Genomic DNA, 15,470 nt, shown 5'->3' with positions numbered 1-15,470 from the left:
ATGCTATACAAAGTACTTTTGGTGAAATATATGTGGTGTATTTCACCATTTTGATGAAATGGGACAAGAACCTGTCATTCAGGAAATGATGGAGCAGAGAATGGCCAGCAACTGATGTCCTTAATTGCTGCCTCACGCTAGGGAGCAATTGAATGTCAATCATGTGGGAAAGGCATCGGGGTAGCACTGAAGCTCCAGGTAGCATTAGTCTCCTCAACTTAGCCCTTTCTGAGGGATGCACTTGGCTATTGTGAAGTCTTTTGGGATGACAAGGTGAAGGGGAATTGTTGCTCCAGGGCACCAGGGCTGGCTAGGCAGGTACTCACTTGCAGTGCAGCCTGCTCTTTGCTGGTTTATCCCCTAATGGGCAGTCTTTTAGCCTTTTCCATTTTGTCCAACCAACTGCCCGGGAGGGAATTCAGCAGATGAGTTCCCCTGCCAGCAGAGGAAGCCTTAAAGCACAGCCCCCTTGCATATCTTGTTGAACCCAGAAATCTACCTGGTGTGTTTCCTGCCAGCCCCACAGCTCCTCACTGTTCTCCATAAGCCAAAGCCACCACCCCAAGGCACAGAGACATCACCTTCCTGGAGCGGATGGAGAAGGAACTATGGGGTGGAGGAATCAAGGACAGTTTGTCCACAGGGAGGGTCTGCTCGTGACCCCCCTCCATTAGCAAATAACTCATCCCCAGCCAGGGGAGTTGTATCTCTTCCAAAACTCTTTCGGTTTTAGGCTTTCTCTCTTACAGCTCTGGACATTCTGTCTCCTTACACACGATCACTCTTTCATTTCAGCTCAGTTTGTGCCTTTAATAACTTTTTGTTACGAGTCCCCCCCTGCCCAGTACCTGGGCATTGTGTGAAAAGCTGTGATTTTTTGGCTTACTTTTAAATAGGCCACATCTCAAATTCTGAGCAACCTGTTGTTGCTGTGCTACAATACGGGGTGGACAGAAGTGCCTGGTCTCTGTTCCCAAAAAGCGCCGTTGCTATGTGTACCTTTAACCTCTCCCAGTGCCTGTGGGCAATGTGTCATTTGAAATCCATCTGTGAGCCCTTCCCCACGGAGTCAAGTTGGTTTTGCAGGCAGTGCTCAATAGCGTGTGTGACCCCTTTTATTGTGTGAGCACCTCTTCCAATCAATCACCAAGGTTTTACAACACTGCAGCCTCAAGCATCCCAAGCTCTTACCTTCAGCCCTAGGTCCAGCTCCTTAAGAGAGCGCTTTATTTCACTGGTGAGGATGTTCATGCGCTCACATTCCTGGAAGGCAACCACAGCGTACGGTGTCCTCTCCTCCACCTTTGCCATCAGTTCTGCAATGTTAAACTCATCCATCAGTTTCTCTAACATCTCTTCCAGAAGGGCTTTCACCTGTGTGCCGAAGGGAAAACAGAGACGGATGTTGGTGAATGATCCACTGAGCTTCCCCAGCTGACAGCTGCCTGAATGCAGTATGAAAACTCCATCTGCCACTCAGTGCCTCTGAAACCATCAGTGTCAGCGGCGCTGGACATGGCACCTTTCAAAGAGCCTGCCCCATCCTATTAAAATTCAAATGCTCACAAAAGTTAATGTCAGATGAGAAGCTTTCAAAATGATGGTTCAGAAATGTCACTGTGACATGCAGCAGTCTCCTTTCTTCTTGGGTCTTGAGCCCGCAAATGGAAACAGAAGCAGGGAGAGGAGATTTAGGTTGGATCTAAGGCAGAAGCTCTTCCCTGTGAGGGTGCTGAGGCGCTGGCACAGGGTGCCCAGAGAAGCTGTGGCTGCCCCATCCCTGGCAGTGTTCAAGGCCAGGTTGGACACAGGGGCTTGGAGCAAGCTGCTCTAGTGGAAGGTGTCCCTGCCCTGGCAGGGGTTGGAGCTGGAGGAGCTTTAAGGTCCCTTCAACCCAAACTATTCTATGATTCTCCTAAGGTCAGATTCAATGCAAGGAGACGGAAGCGGGTAGAGCCTCAGCTGAGCCTCAGGACAAGTGAGCTTATGAGCTGGTTTTCTGCAGTATAATAATAGAGGTGATTATAGAAAACTTAATTTTAAGCTGAATTTTGCAATCTGAACTAATGGAGCCATGAAAGAAAAGCATAATGAAACAGAATTGTTTTCTGGTCACCACCAGAGCTTGCTTTGGGAACAGTGCTTTATATCTCTAAATACTGAACAGGGAATGCTCCGATGCAATAGGATGTATTGCCAGAGAAAATCAGTAGAGCAAACAAAACCCTTTCTGGCTGAGAGCGAGGCCTGAAGCCCTGATCTTCCTGGGATCTGCTGTATCTCTCAGGTGTACATGGACCAGTAGGCAGCTTGGTGTGGAAGCCTCTCACATAATGCTCTCCTTTACTTCCATGCCGGAACCTAAGCCAGACTTTTGCTCCTTGGGGATTTTTCAGGAATGCTTAATGCAGTTACAATTCTATGATGTGATGGGCAAAACCTGGTGTGAGGGTGGCAGTGGCAGAGAAAGCCCAGGGTAGGTATCACCGTGCCCGCCAACATTCATATGAAGGGCTCTGTACTCAACTTCCGGGCATTGGTGCTCTTCCAAACCCTCCTCACTCATGTCAGATGTTACAAAGAGGTGATGATGAGCAGCCTGTTACTGACCACTGAGGTGGCTAAAGGTAAAGCTCAGCTGGCCCATCTCTTCAGCTGCACCTCAGGGGCAGTACAGAAATACCCTCTCATTCTAAATTCCTCTGCAAATCCCTGCTTTTTACACAACGAATACAGCTTGTTCTTGGTAAAGTGGCCTCAGAATCCTGTGGGAATAACTGAACTTGAAGAGTCTCAGGAAAATAAGAGGCTTGCAAGCTCCCTAAAACCACCTCAGGCAAAGTAGGGGATGGAAAGCCTCAACTGGAGGATGCCTGTGACACCACTGCTGGATCACTTAATGATAATCTTGCTTCTCTGGCCAAGGAGTTTAATTGTACTTCAACATCAAAAGGACTGGAAGGGGACAAGAGGAAGTCACATTTGATGCCTGAGCATCTCCTTTGGCTTTGCTACCTCTGGGTTATTCCCCTCAACTCAAATTCCAGTACGATCCGAAGCACTGAGCACTTTAAAGAGCAAAGGCAGTTCCCCAGCTCCACACCAAGCCAAAGGAAGCACGTGTGAAGCCACAGACATCAGATAAGCTCTCTAATAGCTATTCATTACTTTGCAAAGCTTGAAACAGAGCTGGGACCTTAAGACAGCAGAAAGAAAAACCTGAGCAAGTGTTGGCTGATTTCATTAAAATCTTGGGCCAGATTTTAATGAGCCGTGAGCTTTGAGAGGAAGGGCTGGGATCAGCCTGGTACCTGGGCACAGCAAAGGAGCTCAGCTGGAGATAAGGTATTACAAGTCCCCTGGGAGCTCGATGGGACCTGGTGGCAGCAGCAATAGGTGGGTTGAGCTCCAGTGGCACATCACACATGGCACACAGAGCACTCAGGAAGCCCATTGGTATGCCAGGCACAGCGTGGTGCACAGGGACGGGGGGCTCAGAGGCAGTGGAGGCCACAGAAGGTTTATTTGCAACATCTTCACAAGATGATAACGAAGGCACCGCAGTTCAGGGGGTAATTAAAAGCCACTGTCCTATTACTGACAATACTCCAATTACATCCCACCATGGTGGTGTTCTGCATACTTAGAGTCAGGTGGTTTTAGACACCTGGTTTGTATCCAGCAAAGGCAGAACACATTATAATAAGCAGTTGTGAGACAAACCTGAGCTATACAGCACTACTTATGAATGAGGCAGGTATCAGAATGGAGCAGCTTGACCACTCTCACCGTTTCTTCCCTGGTCACCACTCCTCCATCACCCGTGCTGCTGTCCCGGGGCTGCATCTCCAGCACGGTGCGGAAGAGCTTCTCTGAGGTCTGGGTAAGGAAGCCAATCTCAGCATTGGGATGGAGGCCATACAGATAAGGAGACTCTGGAGGCAAGGCATCGTCTATGTACTGTACAGAGAAATCCAGGTTCAGGTTAGATGCATAGATCAAGGGCATTCTGCTTGCAGAGTTCACAGCGCTGGAATTATCAACTATGGGAGCAAGTAACCCCAGGCTGATGTAACTCTGCTTGTGCCTGAAACACCAGCACACTGATGAGAGAAAGGAGTGAATGGCTGTTTACAGAACTGCTTCTGCTCCTGCTGTGAAAATGTACTAATTGCTAAAGTTTGCCTTGGCCACGTATCTCAGGCCTGGACCTTCTCTAGCAATTACCCACGGTGCATCAATATCCTGGTATCTCCTGTGGGAATTTAGCTTCCAGTAATGAACAAAACCAGCCAAATATGCTTATCTCTGCTACCACATTTGTGTACAAGGAGCAGATGAGATCAGTGAGCAGAGCAACAAGACCCTTCACTCTTTCACATCAAAACTGATGATAAAAGGAACTCGAAAGGGCCATTATAGCAAACAGTATGTGGATGTAATTTTCCAGGAGCCCCACTCAAGTCTCAAGAACCAATACAGTTACTCTATTCATGCCCAAACAGAATGAGCCCATGATGAAGTAGCAAATTACCATTAGACTTGGTTCATCCAGGAATGTCTACAGAAACAGAATAGAGTGGGAAATAACAGGAGATGTGCTGAAACACTGCAGTCCTATTCGCTGCCTCCTGAGACAGATTATAAGGTAGTTACATTCATGAGTATAAATAGTGGCAGAAAACCAAGAGCTTACCTGATGATAGCCATTATAGTCCATGTTTGCTGGGAGGGGGAAGCCTGGAGCTAGGAGGAGTTCTCCCTCCAGCATTTCTGGCTTAATAAATTCTTCCAAATAGGTTCTGCAGAGCCGCCTGTCCCAGTCATCTGTAATGTGTCCTCCATACATGATCTCACCAAAGAGGTAGCGTAAATCATCATATGGGACCTGAGGAACGAAGCAGGAGGGTGTGAAGGAGGTTCAGAGAGCCAGAGCTCCACCAGCCGGGTTGCTGAGCTGCAGTCTACAGCACTGAGCCCTGATCTGCACAGTGAGTGCTTCCACTTCACTATTCCAGTTTCCTAAGTAAACAAGCATTAGGTAGTAGTTAAATCCTGCCCAAGGAAAACTGGATCACAGCATAGATTTTGTGCAGGTTCCCACTGAAATGCAAATTTATTCTCAGCTCTGTTAAACCAAAGACCACAGTGCATTTTCAATTAATAAGGACCACAGGCACTATTTGCTATGATGTGTAAGCTGCTACAGACATGGGGGACACTGAAGCTTCCCCTCTCACCACAAAGGTACACTGAACTGGGAAGTTATGAACCCAAAGATGCCAAGGAAATGGCATTTAAGGAGACTTTCCAGGAGTTTCAGCACAAGCCAGACCATGGCTGAGGGTTAAAAGCCACCAACCAGCCCATCTTTGGTTCACACACCTTTGAGCTGGCCTCCAGGTAATTATACAGCACGTTCACAGAGATGGTGAGGTCTCCAGTGTTGAAGGGGTAGGACCGGTTCCAGCCTTGGGGACCAAACTTGCGCCTTTCTGCCACCACAGCATGGAAATAGCAGAGGGCAAAGAGGATGCTCTTGAACTCATGTTCCCGGGTGCACATCTCCAGGGTATCCTGCAATACAAGCAAAGAGGCAGGGCTGTGTGAATCCACACTGCCCGCAGTCTCTGTGGCTCTCAGGGTCTCCTAAATACAACAGACTTTGGACAGGCGTGAAGTGATTTACCCAATTTGTTCATTTCTGCATAATATCCACAAGTCAGTGGCTTTTCATTGCAAATTTAGCAGCAAATTCGGATGCACATTTTACAAATTAGTATTTTCTTTCCCAATTCCAAGCGGCTTTGCACAGGAACGCACACTGACAGCCATGAAAGGAAGGACATGTGCACCCACCCAGTGCCCCACCACCTGCACATGCCCTACGTCCCACACCAGAGAGATGGAGAGGCACCACACAGGGCAAGTGTGCCATCAGTGGAACTGGGACCACGGCCGTAAGCAAGGCTCCTGCCGAGGAGTACTGTACCTGGAAGAACTAAAGTCCATCACAGAGTGGCTTGGTTTGGGAGGGACCTTAAAGCTCCTCCAGCTCCAACCCCTGCCACGGGCAGGGACACCTTCCACTAGAGCAGCTTGCTCCAAGCCCCTGTGTCCAACCTGCCCTCGAACACTGCCAGGGATGGGGCAGCCACAGCTTCTCTGGGCACCCTGGGCCAGCGCCTCAGCACCCTCACAGAGAAGAACTGCTTCCTTCTTCCTGTTTCAGTTTGAACCCATCACCCCTTGTCCTGTCACTGCAGTCCCTGATGAAGAGTCCCTCCCCAGCATCCTTGTAGCCCCCTTCAGACACTGGAAGCTGCTCTGAGGTCTCCATGCAGCTTCTCTTCTCCAGGCTGAAGAGCCCCAATGTTCTCAGCCTGTCTTTGTATGGGAGGTGCTGCAGCCCGTGACCATCCTCGTGATGATATTCTTTTCTTTTCATGAAAAGACTATTTTCTGGTGCCACAGAGGGTATGGGTCAATATCAGTCATTGTGACACAGTGATGAGAACCTGCCCTGTGGACTCACTAAGCACTGCAAGGCAGGAGCACCTGGAGCAGTGGGACACGGGGACATGGATCGAGCAACGGTGGCTCCCCAGGACACAGCCTGTGTGTCAGGACAGGCCAGAGCCCAGCGTGTCTCACTGCTGGAGGTAGCCATGCTTCTGCCGACCCCACTTTCCACATGACACGAAGGGCAAGAGCTAACTGCTTACATTTATGATGATCCCATTCCCAGAGACACAGACCATTGCATCCTGCTGCCCGGAACAATCATTAGCTTCATTCACACACCTCAGCAGCCAAGCTCTCACGTTCAGCCTGGAGAAGAGAAGGCAGCATGGAGACCTCAGAGCAGCTTCCAGTATCTGAAGGGGGCCTATAGGGATGCTGGAGACGGACTCTTCATTAGGGACTGTAGTGACAGGACAAGGGGTGATGAGTTAAAACTGAAACAGGGGAAGTTTAGATTGGATATAAGGAGGAAATTCTTTCCTGTGAGGGTGGTGAGGCACTGGAATGGGTTGCCCAGGGAGGTTGTGAATGCTCCATCCCTGGCAGTGTTGAAGGCCAGGTTGGACAGAGCCTTGGGTGACATGGTCTCTGTGAGGTGTCCCTGGGCATGGCAGGGGGTTGGAACTGGATGATTTTAAGGTCTTTTCCAACCCTAACTATTCTATGATTCTATTAAGACCCTGGCTGTTAACCCTAGAGCAACCAGAAGGGCCCGAAGGCAGCCTCACTCCTTGGACTGCCTTTTTGGTTCACTAGTGCTGAAGTTACCACGGCCTCTCCACCTTGGGAATGTGCAGGGGCAAACCTTGCAGGACTGCTTTTCTTTCTGTTCAAGCAGCCTCTTGTCACCATCCCAGGCAAGACTAACCCCATCCTGCCATGGATCTCACTCACTGGCCCATGAAGCAGAGAAATGTGGACAGTTCACCACTATTTTGCACTTAGATGCTGGTTTGGAGGGGATCTCAAGTGCAGGAGGTAAGTGCTGAGCAGGTGAAGCGGGGAGGCACCACATGAGGATTAATGCAACTAGTCAGGAAAGATTATTCCGTTTTCATCTCCTGTCATTCATCATCCTGAACTCCACGGAATGTCCTGGAGAGCAAGGGGAGGGGAGAACCTTCACCCCCAGGAGCACTTCCATCCTGCTCCTTTCAATCAGACAGTAATTAGCATTTTCTAAATTGCTGGGGCGTTATAAAACCTCTCTTATCAGAAATCCTGGAGCGAGTGGGTGGGGCCCCTTCACCCCTCATTTCCCTGCTTCCTGCAGAATGGATGTTCAGATTTAGCTCTCAGCTGAAAGCTACAAAGAAGGGCCATTATTCTGTGCGGGGAATATTGTTCTGCTTTGTGAGTGAGGAAAAATGCACAACTAAAGAGGGAGGCCAAATGAGACTGAGCTGGATTCGTACTCAGCGTTCATTCAGGCAAGCTCCCCTTGAAGTCCAGGAATGGTTTCTAAAATAAGAAAGGTGCTCAGCAGATATTGGAACCCGTTCTTCATCAGGTGGCTGATACCGAAGGGAGCAAAGAGCGCTGTCTCATCGAGGGGAAAACCGAGGTTTGGGACTGTTCTTGATCGTCTTATGCAGTTAGTGAACATCTTGCACAATTTAGAGTAATGGATTCCCTCTTTTCAGTCCATCCCCTGAGCTCTGTTATGCTCTTCAGGCTGATTACAGGTCTAACATTGGAGATTTTTAGGACAGATAATGAAGGGAAGTCACACAAGTGCCCTTTGTAGTCTGTGCCAAATAACAGAATGGATTTAAAGGGGCTGTCCCTGCGGAGGGATGGTGAAGGGGCTGGTGTAGCTACTCCCTCCTTATTCAGATGCTTGCTGAGCTGTGGAGGTCAGAGCCACGATATCCTGGATGCACTATTCCCAGACAGGGTTTGCATGAGAGGACATGGAGCTGTTGGAGCAGGTCCAGAGGAGGCCATGAGGATGGGGGCTGGAGCAGCTCTCATACAGACAGGCTGAGAAAGTTGGGGCTGTTCAGCCTGGAGAAGAGAAGCTGTGTGGAGACCTCAGAGCAGCTTCCAGTGTCTGAAGAGGGCTACAAGGATGCTGGAGGGGGACTCTTCATCAGGGACTGGAGTGATAGGACATGGGGTGATGGGTTCAAACTGAAACAGGGGAAGTTCAGGTTAGATCTAAGGCAGAAGCTCTTCCCTGTGAGGGTGCTGAGGCGCTGGCACAGGGTGCCCAGAGAAGCTGTGGCTGCCCCATCCCTGGCAGTGTTGGAGGCCAGGTTGGACACAGGGGCTTGGAGCAAGCTGCTCCAGCGGAAGGTGTCCCTGCCCCTGGCAGGGGTTGGAACTGGATAATCTTCCCACACAAAGCAGTCTAGGATTCTATTATTTCCCATAATTTCCACATGCTTTACTTCTGTGTCCTCTGCACTTTGTTGCAGCTCAGTCAAAAAGGAGTGGAGATGGTGCCTGCTGTAACAGGAGTGTGTGTAAGTGGTCACCATGCAATAAAAGCAATGAGCAACCTGCCGTTGGCTATTCTGCTTGTGGGCCAGCAGTTCTCAAGGTGGCCTACTTCATCCTTGCCTGGCAAAGCCAGTCCTCCCTGCAGGGAGATTTCAGCTCTAATTTGCACCACTTCAGATGTCAGCAAGGTTTTCAGCTGAATGAATGGCCTTTGAGCACACAACATCCCCTACCCTGCTCTGAAGAGTGCTGTGAGATGTGACCACATCAGCAGCTCTGAACCTGTAACCCTGGTTAAACAAAAGGGTGTAAAAGCGAGGTTTAACCTGAAATGTGACAAAAGTCTCCCAAATGCTGCATTCAGAAGTTTGATTCTGTAACAAAATAGCTTTTCAATGGTGTGAAAATGATTAAACTGGGCAGAAGTCTGGTATCCTGTGACCTTCTGCAAGAAAGAGGCCATTCAGGATCACCTGAGTCCTCACTTGGGAAAACCAGTGCTTGGAAAGAGATCTGTGCCCAGCTCCCGGAGAAGAGAGGAGGGGGCTGTTAGATCCAGAGACTCATGATGCAAAGGGACTGCAAAAGAAGCAATGCTCCCACACATCACACTCTACTTGGGGCACCACAGCAGCTCCAGTCCTACCTGCCTCCAGTCAACAGCGCTGCGGTCCTACCTGGTTGAAGTTGTCGAGGGCTTTGTGCAGGTTTGCGTGCATCCCGGTTGGGGCCTCGTTGGTGATTTTGATGGAGTTCTCCAGGATGCCCTGGGGAATGATGTGGCTCTCAGAGGAGGGGGCTGGCTCTGCGCTAATGAAGACACGGAAGTCCTGGTGGCTGCCCTCACTGTGCTGCTCCAGCTTCTTCTCCAGGGAACTCAGCCACTTGGCCACCAGGTGGATGTTCTGCAGAGATGAAGGGGACAAGGCTGCATCAGTTGCTCCCCTTTACACCAATGCTGGGCAGGCACCAAATCCATCACAACAACAAATGGCACCCACCAAGGCTATGCTGTAGGACTCGGTACTTGTCCCAGTAGTACCTGCGTGCAACTCAGAGCCCCAAATGTCCAGTTACATCAAGTACACTTTTAAATTCAAATATCAGTATAAACCATCAGCAATGAAGCAAGCCAGTGTGGGGCTGTTTGGGTAATCAGAGACTCATAGAATGGCTTGGAAGGGAAGGGACCTTAAAGCTCATCCAGTTCCAACTCCCTGCCACAGGCAAGGACACCTTCCGCTAGAGCAGCTTGCTCCAAGCCCCTGTGTCCAACCTGCTCTTCAACACTGCCAGGGATGGGGCAGCCACAGCTTCTCTGGACACCCTGTGCCAGCGCCTCAGCACCCTCACAGGGAAGAGCTTCTGCCTTACATCTAACCTGGACTTCCCCTGTTTCAGTTTGAACCCATCACCCCGTGTCCCATCACTACAGTCCCTGATGAAGAGTCCCTCTCCAGCATTGTTATGGCCCCCTTTAGACACTGGAAGCTGCTCTGAGGTCTCCATGCAGCCCCTCTTCTCCAGGCTGTCTCCTCCTTGTTAAGAGTAATATACAGCTGATGAACTAGAGTCACTTCCCCAGATCTACCAAACTCAAATGAAAAATGTTTGGTCATTTGGAACAGACTAAAAATGAGGACCCCCCATATCAGTTACTGAGAAACAAAGTCAAGCAGGTGGGTTTACAAAGACCTTTAACACAAAATACTTCTTTATTCATGCAACTAATTATACATATCTGTTAGAAAATGAAGCAGTGTTATGCTGAGATGGTGAAACAGAGGAAGACAAGCTTCAGTTTTCAACCTAAAGTCCTACAGAGTCTTGTAGTTTCCAGCCAAGAAAATAGTTTGAGGGTGGTTTCTTGTATTAAGAATGGGGCAGGTCACACACATCAGCGACTGTGGCCTAAAAGTACCTTCAGTTTAAAGTTAGGTGTGCAATCCAAGCACACTGTGCTAACAGGCCCCCTGGAAGGGGATTTATCCCATCCAAAGGCAGGACAAGGAATTTTCTAACCTTCAATTAAAAGCAGCCACCAAAAAAGATAAACTGCTTAGAGGTGCAAGGAAATGACATAAAGGACCCAGATCAGAAGCTCAGAATACATCACCCATTAAAGGGAGCAGAAAGGAGGTTTTGTGGTTGAAGAGTAATGGAGACTATCAGGAGTAAAATGACATTCTTCCGAAAGTGGAATTGGTGTCCAAATGAGGAAAATAGAAAACAGCACAAAATCCAGTCATGGTAAGGCCAAAAGGTTGTTTAAAGGAGCAGTATTCTGAAAGCCATAAAAACTACTAATAAAGTCTGTTCCAGAAGTCAGAAACCTACTAAAGAATCTGTAAAACCAGAAGATAACCAAAGTCTACAGCAAACGCCCAGGAAAGGCAAAGCCACCACAGAATAGCTCATGTGCAGGAACATTCACTGCAGAGCTTAGGAAAGCTCTCACAGTTACAGCCTGTGTTAATGGTGGGATCACTGAAACGCTGAGGCTGGAGACACCTCTGGAGATCACCCTGCCCAAAGCAGAGCCAGCGAGAGCAGGTTGGTAACTGCCACAGAATCACAGCCTGGCTTGCGTTAAAGCCCCTCCAGCTCCAACCCCTGCCACGGGCAGGGACACCTTCCACTAGAGCAGCTTGCTCCAAGCCCCTGTGTCCAACCTGGCCTTGAACACTGCCAGGGATGGGGCAGCCACAGCTTCTCTGGGCACCCTGTGCCAGCGCCTCAGCACCCTCACAGGGAAGAGCTTCTGCCTAAGAGCTCAGCTCAGTCCATAAATCACCAGACAACTCCTGCCAGAGGCCAAGCCTCCATCCCTGAGACAGCGGCTGCTTCAGAAACATGGGTCAAGAGAACTGTTATCTGGGGGAGCCATGGACACCTTGCATCTGCCCGCTCTCTTGCCCCAAATCTGATTCATGTGGGTGGGAACAACACTGGTTATTCAGAGCTGCATGAATTCATTCTCTTCCCCTGAAAGGGTGAGGGTTGTGCTCATTTTACAGGGATGACATGGAGTCTGAGGGCTTGGGGGAGACAAGGAGGAGATGCCTGAGCAAAGGAACCGCGCTCTTGGAAGCGCTGCCTTGTGGTAAACAATGACTCTGTGAAAGGCAGTAGACCAAATGCAATTACATCTGACTGCGGATGCACCAGTGCTTGTCTGATGCATTTAGGATTTCATGAGATGAGGTAATCCCCAGGGTCCTGGCACCCAACTCACTCTGAAAACACAAGTGTAATAATAAAGTGGGAGTGGACCGAAACCTGCAACCAAAGAGCTTTGAACAGCCACAGAGATTTACTAATTTAAGGAAAGAGCGCAACAAAACAGCAAAAGAAAACCTGTGCATTAAGCATCTGTGTAATCATAGACTCCATACCTGACCTTAAGCATTTCATCTTTAATTGGTAGTTTCTTCCTATATCTGCTTTTGTGTTGTTAGGTGGCTGAAAAATAATTGCTTTTGCTGCTGCTGACATGACACCAACGATCATTATTTGTCAGTATCACCACCTTCTAACAGCCAGTTCAGGGCATATCTCTAATCTAATGATAATGGAGTGCATTTCTACACAATCCTTTTGTGATAGAAGGGATGGAAAAGAGCAGTATATTGAGCAAAACATGGGTTGGCACTGAGAATTCCTGACTCCATCGAATGGCTGTGTCTGTAACCAGACAGATGCTGTGGAGGGGATTCACAGCTTTGGAGGAAACTTTGCAAATGAATTCTCTGCAGTCAGGTAACACAACTTGACAGGACGTGACTAATGACAACATAGGAGGTCGCACTACTTGAATATGTCAATTATCAACAACAACGTAACGCAGACAGTGCTGCAGTAACACCAACCGCAGCTGAGCTACATGTTGCTCGAAGAACCACCTCCTCTTGCTTGTTTGGAAACCTGCCTCCCACCAGTGTCATGGGTTACCTCTAGATCTTACTCAGGAGAAAGAGGAGATAGTTCAGCCTGCCCACCTTCTTTTGGCTCAGAGCTTCATGCACTCCCAATACTAGCTCCCTAAACCCCACTGTACAGTTTACACTGCACCAGTTTTACTTCCTTCTTGTTCCATAAGATCCCTGAAGACAGTTACCCAGGACGCAGCAAGGTAACTCGTTGTTTCACCCCATTTTTTTTCTCTTAGCCAGATTTTGGTCTGTTAAAGAGCTGTTGTGCAAGGGTAAAAGACCACTCCCCATCATCTCTGGGTTTTCACAGCTTATGTCTAGGTCTGTGCTGCAGGCAGAAATAGGCAGAGGTCTCCAATTCATTACCTTGCTTTATGAATGGATGGCCAACTCCTGCTGACAAGAAGGGAAAAAGACACCTGGAACATCTTCCCATGCACACTTCCCACTGCCACAGCACTTTGCCCTGTATCATTGCCCCACTCTGTGCTATGGCACACGAGTGACTGAGAGCAGGTACCAGAGGATGAAGATCTGCAGCACGAGCTGGGCTGCACATGAAGGAACCTGGGCAGGGGGGAACCAGATGCTTTCCTTTGGGAATTCACTTGTAAGCACCTCTGTGTTTGTACTTCACAAGGCAGAACATATATCACAGGATGCAAGCGTTGCTATGGTAACCATCAGAAATAGCACCATGTATATATAAAGCAGCACACACTCCACGATGTGCTTGCTCCCTTTGCTGAGAGCAACTGGAGACCCTTCACATTCCTGAAAGGGGCTCTCTCCTTCATGCCTTATCACAGATCACCTCCTGGAGCAATGAGAATGAGTTGCTTTTACAAAGTCTCATTCTCTCGTGAGATGCTCTCAGAAAATAGTCACCACATTCACAGTAAGTCCGAAAGCTACGATTTACAGTCCAGAGACAGCCCAGCACCTTAATACACAATGCATTGTGATAGGATATGAAAGGAGGGGCTCTGCAGAGGGTCCCTTCCCTTGCCATGCTTACTGTCAATGGTAGTGTGAGGTTCCATCCCATGAGAAGGTGCCACACATGGTCAGGAACAGCTCCATCCTTCCACAGGCAGTAGCCCTGTGGTCATGCAAATACTGACACAGGACCAAAATGGATAAGCACAGACCCTACTGCCAGCGCCTGCTCATACGTCTGAGAGATCTGGACCTCAGCCTAAATGGAGCCTTTACTGGTAGGGGAAACTTCTGGGATTTGCCAGGCCAGAGAGCAAACGAGCAGCAAGTACAGAGAAACTGGACTGACCTGAGCTCCCCAGAGTTTTAAAGACAACGCTGGAGCTTCTATTGCCAAATTTCACTTTGTAAGACACAATGATTTAAAGGTAGGTAGTGATGAGCAGCTGAAATGCACAGCAAAGGGCACGGTCTTGATTAAGCTCAAGAAATGGAGAAAAGATTCCATTGCATTTGTGTTGTAACCCAAAATTAGTCCTGAGACAGAGGTTTCTGTAGCAGTTGCACAACGAAACTGGGATTGCAGCAGTTACAAAGGTATTGAAAGCCCAAGAGAAACTTAATTCCATCCCAGATCAATATTTGGATTACTTGCGGGTCTGTAACTGGATTTGCTATTGGAAAAACTTGGGAATGGCTGTCACATGAGGCAGGATGGAAGACAGCTCTCTGAAATCCAAAACCTTTCTCCATCAGTGTATTAGTCTGAAAATCATGAAGAAGAACTGGAGGAAGACTGGGTATTTCTCCTTTTACATATATTTAAGGATGAAAAGATACTGTGGCTGGAAGGAAAACTAACTTGTTCTTTGCTGAAGCAGAGGCTTAGTGCCAAATGCTTATGTGTGCTTTGAATGGCCAATGTATCTCATACAGGACAGTGTATGTCTGCTGCTTGTAGCAAGGACTAGTGATGAAGTACACGGAAAAGGGCTCCATTGTATTTACAATGCAGTAAGAAGGGCTCTGCCAATGCCTGAATCACAGCTTTGCTCTGGGATATCCCTGTTATTCCATTTGGTACATGAACCTGACCCAGTGAAGCAACAACCTCTGGAAATGGAAAGATGCTCAAAAATTAAATTCACTTGATCACAAAGAGTGAAGTGATACTTTGGCCAATGGATGAAGACTACAATTAAATTCAGAGTATTTAATGTCTGCCCTTTTCCCTGCATCACTTCATTCAGACATACCTCTGGAAACATAGAATCATAGAATAGTTAGGGTTGGAAAGGACCTTAAGATCATCCATTTCCAACCCCCCTGCATGGGCAGGGACACCTCACACCAAACCATGACACCCAAGTCTCTGTCCAGCCTGGCCTTGAACACTGCCAGGGATGGAGCATTCACAGCTTCCCTGGGCAACCCATTCCAGTGCCTCAGCGCCCTAACAGGAAAGAATGTCCTCCTTATATCCAATCTAAACTTCCCCTGCTTAAGTGTTAACCTGTTACCCCTTGTCCTGTCACTCCAGTCCCTAATGAAGAGTCCCTCCCCAGCATCCCTACAGCCCCCTTCAGACACTGGAAGCTGCTCTGAGGTCTCCACGCAGCTTCTCTTCTC

At 48.6% G+C, this 15,470-nt stretch overlaps 1 protein-coding gene across 2 annotated transcripts in view; it reads right to left on the bottom strand.

The window, feature by feature from the left end:
• DNAH9 (dynein axonemal heavy chain 9) overlaps positions 1–15,470 on the bottom strand; it is a 127,751-nt gene that overhangs the window by 12,219 nt on the left and 100,062 nt on the right. For both annotated transcript variants that reach the window (XM_061461934.1, XM_061461935.1), the window contains 5 exons: positions 9,648–9,875; positions 5,386–5,577; positions 4,697–4,888; positions 3,790–3,960; positions 1,192–1,374 (listed from right to left, as the gene is read on the bottom strand). In XM_061461934.1, the coding sequence (XP_061317918.1) occupies positions 1,192–1,374; positions 3,790–3,960; positions 4,697–4,888; positions 5,386–5,577; positions 9,648–9,875 (966 nt within the window). The remainder of the gene's footprint in view (positions 1–1,191; positions 1,375–3,789; positions 3,961–4,696; positions 4,889–5,385; positions 5,578–9,647; positions 9,876–15,470) is intronic.

This window comes from Pezoporus flaviventris, unplaced genomic scaffold (genome assembly GCF_033815535.1).
Source record: "Pezoporus flaviventris isolate CSIRO_AGI_PZ_B2104156 unplaced genomic scaffold, CSIRO_AGI_Pfla_v1 ptg000034l, whole genome shotgun sequence".
Classification (NCBI taxonomy): domain Eukaryota; kingdom Metazoa; phylum Chordata; class Aves; order Psittaciformes; family Psittacidae; genus Pezoporus; species Pezoporus flaviventris.
The sequence above is the reverse complement of the archived record's forward strand: the minus strand, read 5'-3'. Positions and strand labels throughout refer to the sequence as shown.